Raw genomic sequence first — 12,129 nt, 5'->3', positions numbered from 1 at the left:
AATAGTTAATAAAATAATAAAAATCCCCTAACTACTCTAATTCTTCGGCTGCTCCTGCAGCCCTTTAGAATAGCACCCACTCCAGTGGGCACCTAACACGAACTGAAGAGTCCAGGGATGCAGTAGGGGAGGAGCCTACCCTCTAAAGCTTTAGGATAGGTGCCTGGCTCCTTCGGACCCTCCTACATCCCAGTGTTGAGCTGTGTCACCAGGACCATTGAAAGAGAAATGTAAATTAAGTTGGGAAAGAAAGCTGCAAAAATCTTTTTAAAATACTGAAGCTTTTTTAAGACTAAACAGTACATAAAACAACGTTGCAATATTTATGCACATCTGGGAGGGGGGGGGGGGAGAATAGATTCTAATATCGGAAAGTAATATTCATTGGAGAACCATCAATTTTGTTTAAAAATACAACCGGTGACACATAATATCTAATAGTAAATGGATTAATACCCATAAAAAGGGATGACAGTTTATTAAATCATGTATATCCCCACGGCGCAATTATGCCAAGTTTAAGATTTCTGTTCCATCTACCATTGCTACCATCTATAAGACAACTAACCCGCTCACCTTGTGTGGATGTTTCACATGAACACAAAATCCCAACTCCTTCAAGATTCTTCGTTCTGCCTTGATTATTTGATTTTTGGTGTTTATGTAGCTTTGATCAAGTATCAGTGGGCTTGGATTCCTAATTTGTGGGAAATAAAATCAATACGGCTTTGAAAAAGAATAATGCAGCGTGGTTTATTTTTTTTCCTCTTTCCAACCGACTAGACTGCAACAAAACTAAATGTTCGCTTCCTGCAGACATGTCAAACCATCACCTTATGCTGTCCAAGTTTAATTTAAGTGATTGTTGGCCGACAGTGTTATGTGCTATTATAAACGCAACTGAAAGGAAAGCTAATCAACAGTGTACAAAGACTAATGGAAATCAGAAGAATAGATTTTCTTATAAGGTCCTGTCTTATCAAATCATTTTTGTTTTTAAAAAAAAAACAAAAAAAAAAACCAGGCTGTAACGAAGTTCGGGTATGCATAAACTAAAAAGGAAGTGTGCCTTACTGTTCTAAAGCACATTTTAGTTATTGTAAAAAAAATACCTCTTCATTGAAACCTTTGACTGTCTGCAAAAACCCAGTTTGTTGTATCACTGTCTCCTACTGTAAAGTGCAACGGAATATGCTGCGCTATAGAAGAAACTATAAATAAACAAACCGCAATGTTGCAGGGACATAACAGGCCAGGCAAATTAAAGCAGAGTACATTCTGAGCAATTCCATCCGTTCAGGCGGATCAGACAGACATAGCGACTATATAAAGTTAGTGTGTATGCTCTATATGCGTACTCCTGGTGCTGCATACAAGGTCATCAGGTTTCATAGTCTTCATATCAAACCTAGTGATACCGCTAACAATTTGGTGCCTATTGTGCACAGCAAATCTGACAATTGATGTGGAAGTTAACCCATTTGCTGTCACCTTTATGCCAGTTCCTAGTAAGGAGCAACAATTAATGCGATATATTCAGTGTTTAGCAATATTGTAGTGTGTATGCTTAATATGGCTAGTTCTAGGCTCAAGTGAGAAACTTGCAATGATTGGCAAGTCAAATTCCTCATGGTCAACCCCTAGCACAACCTAAGCCATCAGTGCGCCTTATATCATGGCTGCTGGATGGAATCAGCAACTAACAATATACTGTATGCTTGACAATACATTGAATATGCTCATTGATGGCAGACCTCTATTCTCTCCCTGTTAGGCCTCCCAATAAAAAGGTACCAAATCAAATCTCTAGAGTAATGATATTTTAACTTCTATTTATTGTACGTAATCTATCAAAAGCATTGCTTTCTCTAGAAAAGGTGACCAATCACAGGACATTAAGAAATACCCGGAGGGGTCAGTGTAATGTGTCACAACAAAAAGGTACACTATTTAAAGACTTGCATATACTGTCGACTTGCTGGCTGGACACAGATAGTGGTGGATAGTTTCCAGCATCCAAACTGGTTTAAGACCGAGGAGGAAACTGTTACTCTGCCTGTCACAGTAGCTGTATGCTACTGACTCGTCAGTCCGTCCCCTGGAGCAGGATACAACTAGGTAGCATGTAAAAAACAAAGAGCCAGGTAGAGAGCCTGTGAAGTGGATCTTGGAGAGAGCACTGCATAAACCCCATGCAGCACATTGAAAATAAGATATGGAAAATTCATTTAAAAGTTTGGTTCCTGCACAATTTAGCCCATTTTCATGCATTAAGTACAGATCAGTTGAATTTGCAAAACATGAAACCATTAGTAAAATCTAAAGAGGTGTGGGCCAGATGCACTAAGCTTTAAAAGTGATAAAATGGAGTGATAAACAGCCAGCCAATCAGCTCCTGCCTGACATTTTTCAAACCCAGCCTGTAACATGGCAGGTAGGAGCTGATTGGCTGGCTGTTTATCACTCTCCATTTTATCACTTTTGAAGCTTAGTACATCTGGACCTGTAAATGTCTGAAAAGTGAATCAGTCTTTATGTAGTCAGTGAAAACAGTGGGTAATTTATATATTAATTTAGAATATCAAATAATGCCCCGATTTCAAGGAAAGACCTGAACTACCTTTGAGACTAATGTATAGTATAATGCCATTTACAAATTACATAGTGTTCATTCTAGCACCCACCACTGCCTGCTAGAAGCACCACAGCAGGCAGTGACACCCCAGGCAGGGAAGAGGAACTGCATGGGTTTTCAAAGTTGGCGGGTGCTAGAATGAACACTAATTACATATGTCAGAAGGCTCGCCACTTCCCAAGGAAGGCAATTCTGAGTCAAGATTGCAACAGAGGACGATCGACTAAGCAGAAGGGAATAAAGACACATGAAAGTCCTCTAACGACAGGAACAATGAGCATGTCACTTTAATTATTTGAAAATATTCTATATGTTGTGACTTATAAAAATGGAGTTCATATTTTAAAAAAAATAAGGCTTAAAGACGCTATATCTAGATTTCTCAGAAAATAATCTCCACATATGCTGTGGGGATTCTAGACCCAGAGTTAGTGTCAGCACACAGACAGCTTCTACTGAAACAATGCAAATAGGATTTATAGAACAGCAAAATGTTTGGCTCTAGTACTTTGATACAGCCCCCACACCATGTGGATGACATAAGTTATCTAATGGTGGGGTCTCCAATTAGCCACTATAATACAAAAACAAGGGCCCACGGAATGATCGTGGCTAACTGGTTACCCACCCACCCATCATAGTAACTGAATTTTTTATTTTTTTTTAAAAGGCTAACACAATCTTCACAAACAGTGTTATATTGTTTTATATGCAAACAGTTAGCTCAAAACTACAACTCTTCACACGATCATACAGGTGAAGCCACCCCGCATGCTAGGTCTCTCTGCAGCGATGGGAGAGTTACAGTTTTGTACAGGGAAGCACTCGCATCTTAAGGCTACCCCCCTGTCCTTGCAGCAGCATAGTTGCAAAGGAAAACACACGGCTGCTATGTTTTGGATTGCAGCGGCTGCATGTGATCATGCAGCCACCACGACCAACCACACCCCCCACTGCTGCCAGACTGCGGTCACATTTTCCTGAATGTGAAAGGGTATGCGCATGCATCCACTGAACACAAAGGTTCAGAAAAGGATGACTGGCTGGGGAAGAGGGGGATAATGTTCCATTAACTACTTATAACTGGCTGCTGAATGAAATACAAATCTGCCAATGTTTGCAGCTTTGCTGGGACAACTCCTGTCTGACTCAGACAATTTAATTGTACATGTTCACTACCCATTTGCTAATTATTATGGTCTCCAACCCTCTCAGTTGTCATAACACCCATGTTTACCACGACAACCAACTCTTAAATTACATCCATACAACTATGACTGAAATCATGGTCTGAGAGCTGGTATTGGCTACAGCGTCTCTCAATCTATATATAACAATTTGACAGACCCATGACACCCTATCAGTGTGCTGTAAGAGGATGTGGGTTAGGGATTGACGTGTATATATAGTAATGGATGAACTTCATGCCCTTCTAAATTACAGCTTAAAGCAGTCCACTCCCCACACTAATAAAAAATCCCCCCCAAAAAAACATCTCGAAGACCAAACTATTTTATACAATTTATTAACAGATTATGATGTAGCAATAACTAGTGCTAAACTCTTACTATTTTGGCAAACAGAAGCATATTCCTGTAGCAAATACAATGAGCACAATTAATTTGCTCATGCTTTACTATTGAATAAAACGTCCAACTGGTTAAAAGTTCATGTATTGAGTATGTTTAGCAGACAATGCAGTTATACATACTCATTAATACTAGGGAAACAAGTTGGAATGTTATGCTGCTCAAGAATATTTTGGCCAAAAGTTTACAACCCTAAAGGGGCTTACACAGGGGGCCATTTAAGCCCTATTTCTAAGTGATCTGACCAGATTGCTCCATGTGTATAACCCTATAGCGATGCTCGCCCACAGGAGACAGAGAGTGCATTCACTGTGTATCCCGTTTAGATTGCAGTGTTTTGCCTATAAGCATAGGCAAAACACTGCTCCGCACAGATCGCTCAGCTCACTTAACATGGGGCACTGGTTGCCCCATGTGTACGGAGCTTAAAAATATACAGTAACTAGGCCAAGCGTATGGTGGTTATAGAGCCATAAAACACCAATTAAGATGCCCAAAACTGATCTTTTAATGTCATACAGTAAGTTTACATAAAAACACAATGGTGTGGCTGGCAAATCCTGGGTCTTACTTAATACACCAATAGCAAAGCCTAAAAGGTGCCTTATGTGGACTAGACAGCTGAAAGAACCAGATCTATACACAAATATATGGTCAGCCAGATGCTACTGACTAATTACATTATGGCTGCATACCAGCCACATTTTCTACCCCCTTAAAGTGAAAGGTGGCTGGTTGAAGACAGACACTGACTAAACATGTTGGGACAGTGATGCAATTCCAGTTATTGGACAGATGAGCACTATTGCTTTTATATTGTACATTTGATTCTTACTATTGCCGTCGGAAGCATGTTTTTATTGCCTTTTCAGATCTTTAAAATTATATGGGTATATAGGAAGGATAACCGGATGTATAGGTGTAACAGTTTAATTCTTGCTTTTTGTATTTTTATATACCTCTACCACCTCAAGGACAGTAAGTCTGAAGAAGATCTGACAATCTAAAGCCCATACACACTACAGCAGGGGTGGGCAATAAGCAGCCCTCCAGCTGTTTATTAACTACACATCCCAGTATAACTTGCCATAGCTCTGCTATCTGGCCAAACTGAAATGGATGCAAGGCATGCTGGAATGTGTAGTTAATCAACAGTTGTAGGGCTGCTTATTGCCCTCCCCTGCACTAGAAGATATTATAAAAGATACCGCTCATAAGCCCCATGCTGAGCGATCTTTACTATAGCCTCTTGTCTGTACACTCAATATTGTTACAGCCGCACGCTGCCGCACATAGTTAAAGAACCCCCTCTTGGCTGAACATGCAGGTCAACTTGGCTATATAGTTTATTGAACATTTTCAGCGTGCACTCAATTTCAGACACCCATGGCCAATATCATTAAATATATTGTCAGTGGCAAGGATTGCCTATGGTATGTATGGGCCTTAAGTTACTGTGAGTCTTTCAAGTGTTATTATTGAGCAAATTAGGGTGTGCATATTTAACCAAAATGTTATTCCAACTTTTCAGTTTGCACACTAAAAACTTTCTTTAGGGATAGAGGATTAAATAAATATGTATTCCAAAGTATATGTATACATTTGAGGACAGAATTTACAGGACCATTCAAAATAGTGACTAAAATGACATTTAGCCATTTCTCTGTTCTTTCCCAGTGTTTCCCCCTCTTGTTCCTCAATTAATGAAGGAGGCAATCAGTGATTGTGTACTGTATACACAGTAACTCAGGAAACTATGTTAAGGTTTGTCCTTCCTTGTTGGTCACTATAAAGGAAATGGACAATTATAAAGTGGTGTAAAAATAACACTTAAAAACACAGTTAAGTGGTTCATAGTTCTTTCAATCACCTTAAAATGTATATTTGAATTTCTGATCTAGGTGTCCCTAGCTTTTGTTGCTGCATTTTCTTTCAACCTGAATGGGCAATTACTTCCCCAGATTAGTGGCCGTATTCAATTGTCTGATCATAAATGACCTCCAGTCTAAAGGTGCCCACACACTAGAAAGATCTGCGATCGTAAGATGTGCGCATAAATTAGCCTTGAAATCTTTGGTCCGTCCTGGACCAAAGATTTCAGGCAAGCGCACATCTTTACCAAAGATTTTTCTTAAGATCCCGTGTGCATTCCTATGAATCTTTTGTTAAATATTCTGATCTTTTGTGCAGCACGTAAGATCAGAAGATTCAGCTAAAGATCCACGGGAGCACGCATCGGACCGATATCGGCCGATTTTCGACCGATTATCGGTAAATATCGTACGATATATCGGCCGATTTATCGAAAATCGGACAATTGGCCAAAAAAAATCGTTATAGTGTGTGGGCACCTTTAGAGATCAAGGGGCGATATACAATTTTTTTTTCACACTGATTACGCTCATTGCGGTGAGGTTTAGCCACACACAGCAGCTAAATCCAACCAAACTAATCGTCACACAGAGAAAATGCCAAGATTAGAGTAGACCAATAGATTCATACTCCAAAATCAAGAAAAACCTTAACTTTGAAATACAGGAAACAAGTTTATATGTACAGAGGACTGAGTGGTAGCAAGCGCTCCATCAACAAGAATCGCCCACTCAAGGTACACAGTTAGGATATTGGCAATGGATGTCAGAGCTCCATTGCCATCACAGTATGCAGACAAAATGATAATGTAATAAAGTATTTTCATGGTGTCGCTAGTATAAGATAAAACATGCTGCTTTTATATGCTTAAATATAAGTAACTTAAAGCATGTTAATGCTGTAGCTAAGTGTTTAATGCTATTTAGGGTGTATACTGCGCTCACCTTGGATTACTGAGGTTTGGGCGCTGCTTAGCCTCAGGGGTTACCCGCTTCCCCTGTGGGTCATAAATGGAAACAAAAAGAGTTGGGCTGAAGCGCTGCCTCTATGTGTAGTAATGTAAAAATGAGGAGAGATTGTTTAAAGATAAATAAATGATTTTATTTGTAATATGCAAATATAATGTGCGTGATGGGGGAAGGATGTTGCCAGTCGTGACTGGTATGTCTCTTCCAACAGTGCAAGAGACATACCAGTCACGACTGGCAACAGCCTTCCCCCATCACGCACATTATATTTGCATATTACAAATAAAATCATTTATTTATCTTTAAACAATCTCTCCTCATTTTTACATTACTACACAGAGGCAGAGCTTCAGCCCAACTCTTTTTGTTTCCAAGTGTTTAATGTTGTTTACTAGTGTCGCCAATGACATCTTGATATAAGCACAGGCAATATGACTGTTGAACCGCTGTATGTATTGTTCTAAATACAGTATAATGTGAAATAAGCTCAGCTTCACACCAAGGTAAACTGAACTCTTCAGTAGGAAAGGTACATTTCATACCACTCACTTTATGACCACTATGACGGAAGCCAGGCTGCCAAAAATAAGATGCCCAATTTCACGTTTTGTCCTAGGGCACCACCACTTTGAACTTGCCTCCATATGTACACAAATTTAGCTTATGCGGAAGTCTGATTCTGTAATTAAGACTTTCTATCCCCACCATCAAATCCCGTGGTGCTATGTTCTTGGTAAAGTGCATAGAGAAATAGCAAAGTAATAACTGTAGTAGTCTTATGACAATACTTCCAGTCCAATGGTGTAGCAGATGGTGAACATGTTTTATGAAATATTTACTAACTGTTATATTACCGTTAAAGAACCACATTGTATTCTTAGAATGGAGACTTTTTTAAACTGTGCTGCACAATACTGTTCTGTATAACTGTGTCTAACAAATACTGGAATGATCCTTTGTAAAGAATAGCAGGTACAGTAAACATTCAACATTACCAAGAATAAAAAAGTTTTCTCCTCCAAATTTGCACAAGCGTGACTGAAAATTAATGTAATCACCAACCCTGTGTGCGTGATAGATAAATAGCTAACACTATACCGGATTAACATACTATCTTTTTAAACCGGGACGCTCATGGATTATACAGGCTCTGTGGCCGATTAAGCCTGCATTTCACCTGGTTTTAAAGTCAGCCAGACACAGAACCTATATATAGTTAGTACATAATGCAAGCTCAACATTCTAGCAATGTAAGATGCTGCTCTGGTACCTTCCTCTAAAAATGGATGGAAGAATTGGCGGTACTCAGAGGCTTATGCTTAAAATAAAGTGTACTGTGCAACAAGCAAACAATTCAGGATTAACTCATCTTTGTTATCTTGAAAAGTAGTGCCTTGAAACAGCTTCTTGTTGCACAATACACTTATTTCAAGTACGGGTTTTGTATCTTATCCGGATATCAGTTATCCAAATTGTTCTGTAAACCATAGTTTCTGGAATGCACTTTTTTTGTTATTGTTTGCTAAAAGCACTACTGGGGACAGGATATGCAACTGGCACTAAATATGTGCAAGAAAATGATTAGCATTCAAATTCAATGACCAAGATAGTACACAAACTTCGTTTCATGTACAAAAAAAAAAAAAAGTGTGTATTCTATGCCTTTATACAACATAAATGCAGTTTGGGCTCACACATGGGTCCCACACGTAAGGTACCTCATTGAAATATAAAAATATTCTGAAAAACTGAATAATCCTTCATCCAAAATGCTTGCGGAAACACGCATTTTGGATATTGTATATTCAATGTGTATAAGCCTCTGAGTGTTGCCAATTCTTCCTACTGAGCAGTGCAATAAAAACTGGTAAGAAACATTTTTCTAATGAAAATGTAGTAAATTATGCTCCATATACTCCTGATTGGGCTATTTTTGGCCTCTTACCTGAGGGAACTAGGGTACCTTAAGCAGTTAAAAAAATTGTTAGCAATCTCATCTGCCGCTCGTGAAACCATATTGCAAATTTGGATTCAGGAGACCCCTCCAACTGACAGTTTTTAGAGATAAGCTGTTCTTTCTCTTCATATGGACTGGCTTGCGGCCTCTCTCCAGAAAGAAAAACGAACACATTTTTTTTTCGAAACTTGGGACAGTTACATTGACATTTTACCACCGTCTACCAAGCAAACTATTTACCATTGTTTTCGTAGAACTCTTTGGTATGAGGAACCAATTCTGCTCAACGAACCTAGGATTACTTTTTTTTTTCATGTATTACATTCGCAAAATGTTTATAGACCTTAAGTTTTATACCTATTGACTTGATACATTGAACCTGTCTACTTATCTGTGATGTATTTATCTCCCTTATCTAATTGTGTCCTGAAGCTTTGACTAAATAAAGCTATTTAAAAAAAAAAAAATGGTATGAATTTTTGTAACAGATTTTTTAAGTGATGGCAGGAGAAGGCTTGCATGCCTGCATGCCTATGGGGCCTATGGTCACAGCTCAACTTCTAATTAAAAGAGATAGAGGAAGTATAATAATTCCTAAATAAAAGAGCAATAAAAAAACAGCATAGTTAAGATTTTATCTTCGTTCATAAATAGTTGTTCTAGGGGATATTTCTGTGAGAGTAAATGTAAATATCGCAAGGAAAGTAACAAACATCAAAAAATAAAAAAAATAAATGAAAAAAAATTATGTATATAGCAAATTTCCATCAGGCTCAACATTGTGTGTTGTGTAAACAAGCTAGTGTATTTTACATTTAAATTCAATTTCTAAGTGTTCACTTGTCTTACAGAAATATACACATGATTCTCAGTTAAAATAAACTTGGACAGCAAAGACAAGAGCTTAACATGATACAGGAGTCTGTCCAATTGGTTCACCAGTGGCCAACCTGTGAGTCCCCGATTCCAGTGACCTATTCTCGGAGCACTGGCTTCTCCATGGGGATTTTCGACACTTCACTCACTGTTGCCATGACGACAGCTTCATCTCTATGTACCACTCCACATCACCCAGGCATTGGTAAATGTAGCTGGTTGCTGCATAGTCGGTTGCAAGGGGAAAAAAATGTAAAGTCAATAAATGGTCTAACAGTTAAAAGGCAACATGATTTTATTTCTTGTCTACTGCTTGCTTTACATGTCATAACCAATGTAAATGGTTTAAAAATTTGATTCACTGCGAGTATTTGGAAAGACCATACAAATGGGGACAAAATGACCAAAATAGATTAAGTGTGCTAGAGACAAAGCCACATACACACTAAATAAATAAGATTTTGTTCGGCAACTGTAGCGACATGTACTGTAAAGCAAACTGAATAGAAAGGCATTTTTTTATTAAATTGATTAAATACAGTATAAAAGTGTTCCAAATACAGCTTATCCTCAAAATACACAGCATAATAACCAAGTGCCAATAATGACATAATAGTGGTGTAATATTAGTGTAAGAGTTAAAGTGGGGTATCCAATCATCCGTTTACCATGGGTAATTGTACCACCGGGGCTATCCTATTTTCCCCAAAAAGCCAGCGCTTTTCGGGGACAATAGGATAGGCAATACCTCAGGCAGGCAAAATAAATCCCAGATAAGTGCAGGCTATTTGGGGATGCAAGTGTGATAACAGGTTTCACTGAACCCGTGTACTTTTGCAAGACCATGGATTCTTTTTTCCATAACAGAATTGGCAGAAAAAAAAAAAAGGGGGGGGGGGGCGGGTACTTGTGTATTTGCCGGGCGCCTGGTACGTAGTTAGCGTAGCGGTGCTGTCAGAATCAGCGTAGTGTTCCCGCAGCCAGCGTAGTTAGTCAGACGCGGGTTACTTCACGTGTTACACGTCGGCTCGCTGAGCCATGGATGCTGGGGACAGAGCCAGGCTGCCGCAGAGTCACTACGCTAAGTACGCTAGGCAGCCGCTGGACTACACAGACAGCGTAGCTTACCCTACGCCTGCTAATTGAGGTCATGAGTTTGATTCCCACCATGGCCCTACCTGTGTGGGGCTTATATATTTCTCCCTGTGCTTGCATGGGTTTCCTCCCACTCCAAAAATATACTGGTAGGTCAATTGTCTCCCAACAAAATTAACCCTAGAATGAATGTGTGTGCATGTGGTAGAACAGATTGCAAGCTCTGAAGGGACCGATGTGAATGTTCAAATACTATTGTAATGTGCTGCAGAATTTGTCATGCGCCATATAAGAAATTGTAAATAAATATTCTCTGTAAAGCGCTGAATATGTGTGCGCTATATTAAAAAAAGGTAATCATTTTGTCTCACTGAAGAGATCCATACAAATATTAGGGAAGTTGTTTTAAGGTGGCATAAAAACAAGGTTAATATATATGTTAATCATTCAAACAATATCAGTAGCTATTCAATATTGGGTCAGTGGCATAACTGAGGGCGAGGCCACATTTTACATCCATCTCATACCCCCTTCGCTCAAGGAAATGCAAATTACCAGGTTAAAATTTCTACCCAGTAACTTGCTGTTCAACACTGGTTCTTTTCTTGGGGTGGGGGGTTTGACCCTTTCACACAAGAAAAGAACCCGTGTTGAACAGCAAATTACTGGGTACAAATGTTTAACCCGGTAATTTGCTTTTCTTTGTGAAAGGGGAGAGTCAGAGATTAGGACCAACATTTAAATGTCAGGTAAAGGCCAGTATTTACTGACAATTATGTCTGATAGAGTGTTACTGCAGTTAAGTCAATTGCTGTACACACTAACATTTAATTGGAAAAACTGCACAAATTTGCTCATTCTTTATTATCAAGCAAATAAGGTCAAATTGAGCCAAAAAGAATGTGACTAGCAACTTTGGATACTCAAAGAAATATAGCAATTATGTGAGCAATGCAACATGTATCCTTTAAAGCCAAGGTAATGGTAAACCCCCTCTAACAATAGTATTTTTTAATCCCACTTTCACATTTGTTTAATTTTAGTGTAAATGCTAATGGTGCCCACTTGCATGTAATAAGTACACTGCATATTACAATGCTGCTTTTTTGGAGAGTGCAAATTGCACAATTAGTACCC

General features: G+C 38.8%; 1 protein-coding gene across 1 annotated transcript in view; it reads right to left on the bottom strand.

The window, feature by feature from the left end:
* The window catches only part of CCNL1 (cyclin L1), a 31,380-nt gene that overhangs the window by 15,423 nt on the left and 3,828 nt on the right, over window positions 1–12,129 (bottom strand). Inside the window, exon 4 of the mRNA XM_083177885.1 lies at window positions 577–697. Within this exon, the coding sequence (XP_083034011.1) occupies window positions 577–697 (121 nt within the window). The remainder of the gene's footprint in view (window positions 1–576; window positions 698–12,129) is intronic.

The sequence above is a fragment of the Crinia signifera genome, chromosome 3, assembly GCF_055691185.1.
Source record: "Crinia signifera chromosome 3, ASM5569118v1, whole genome shotgun sequence".
Lineage (NCBI taxonomy): Eukaryota > Metazoa > Chordata > Amphibia > Anura > Myobatrachidae > Crinia > Crinia signifera.
Note: the sequence above shows the minus strand (reverse complement) of the source record. Positions and strands in the feature narration are given on the sequence as shown.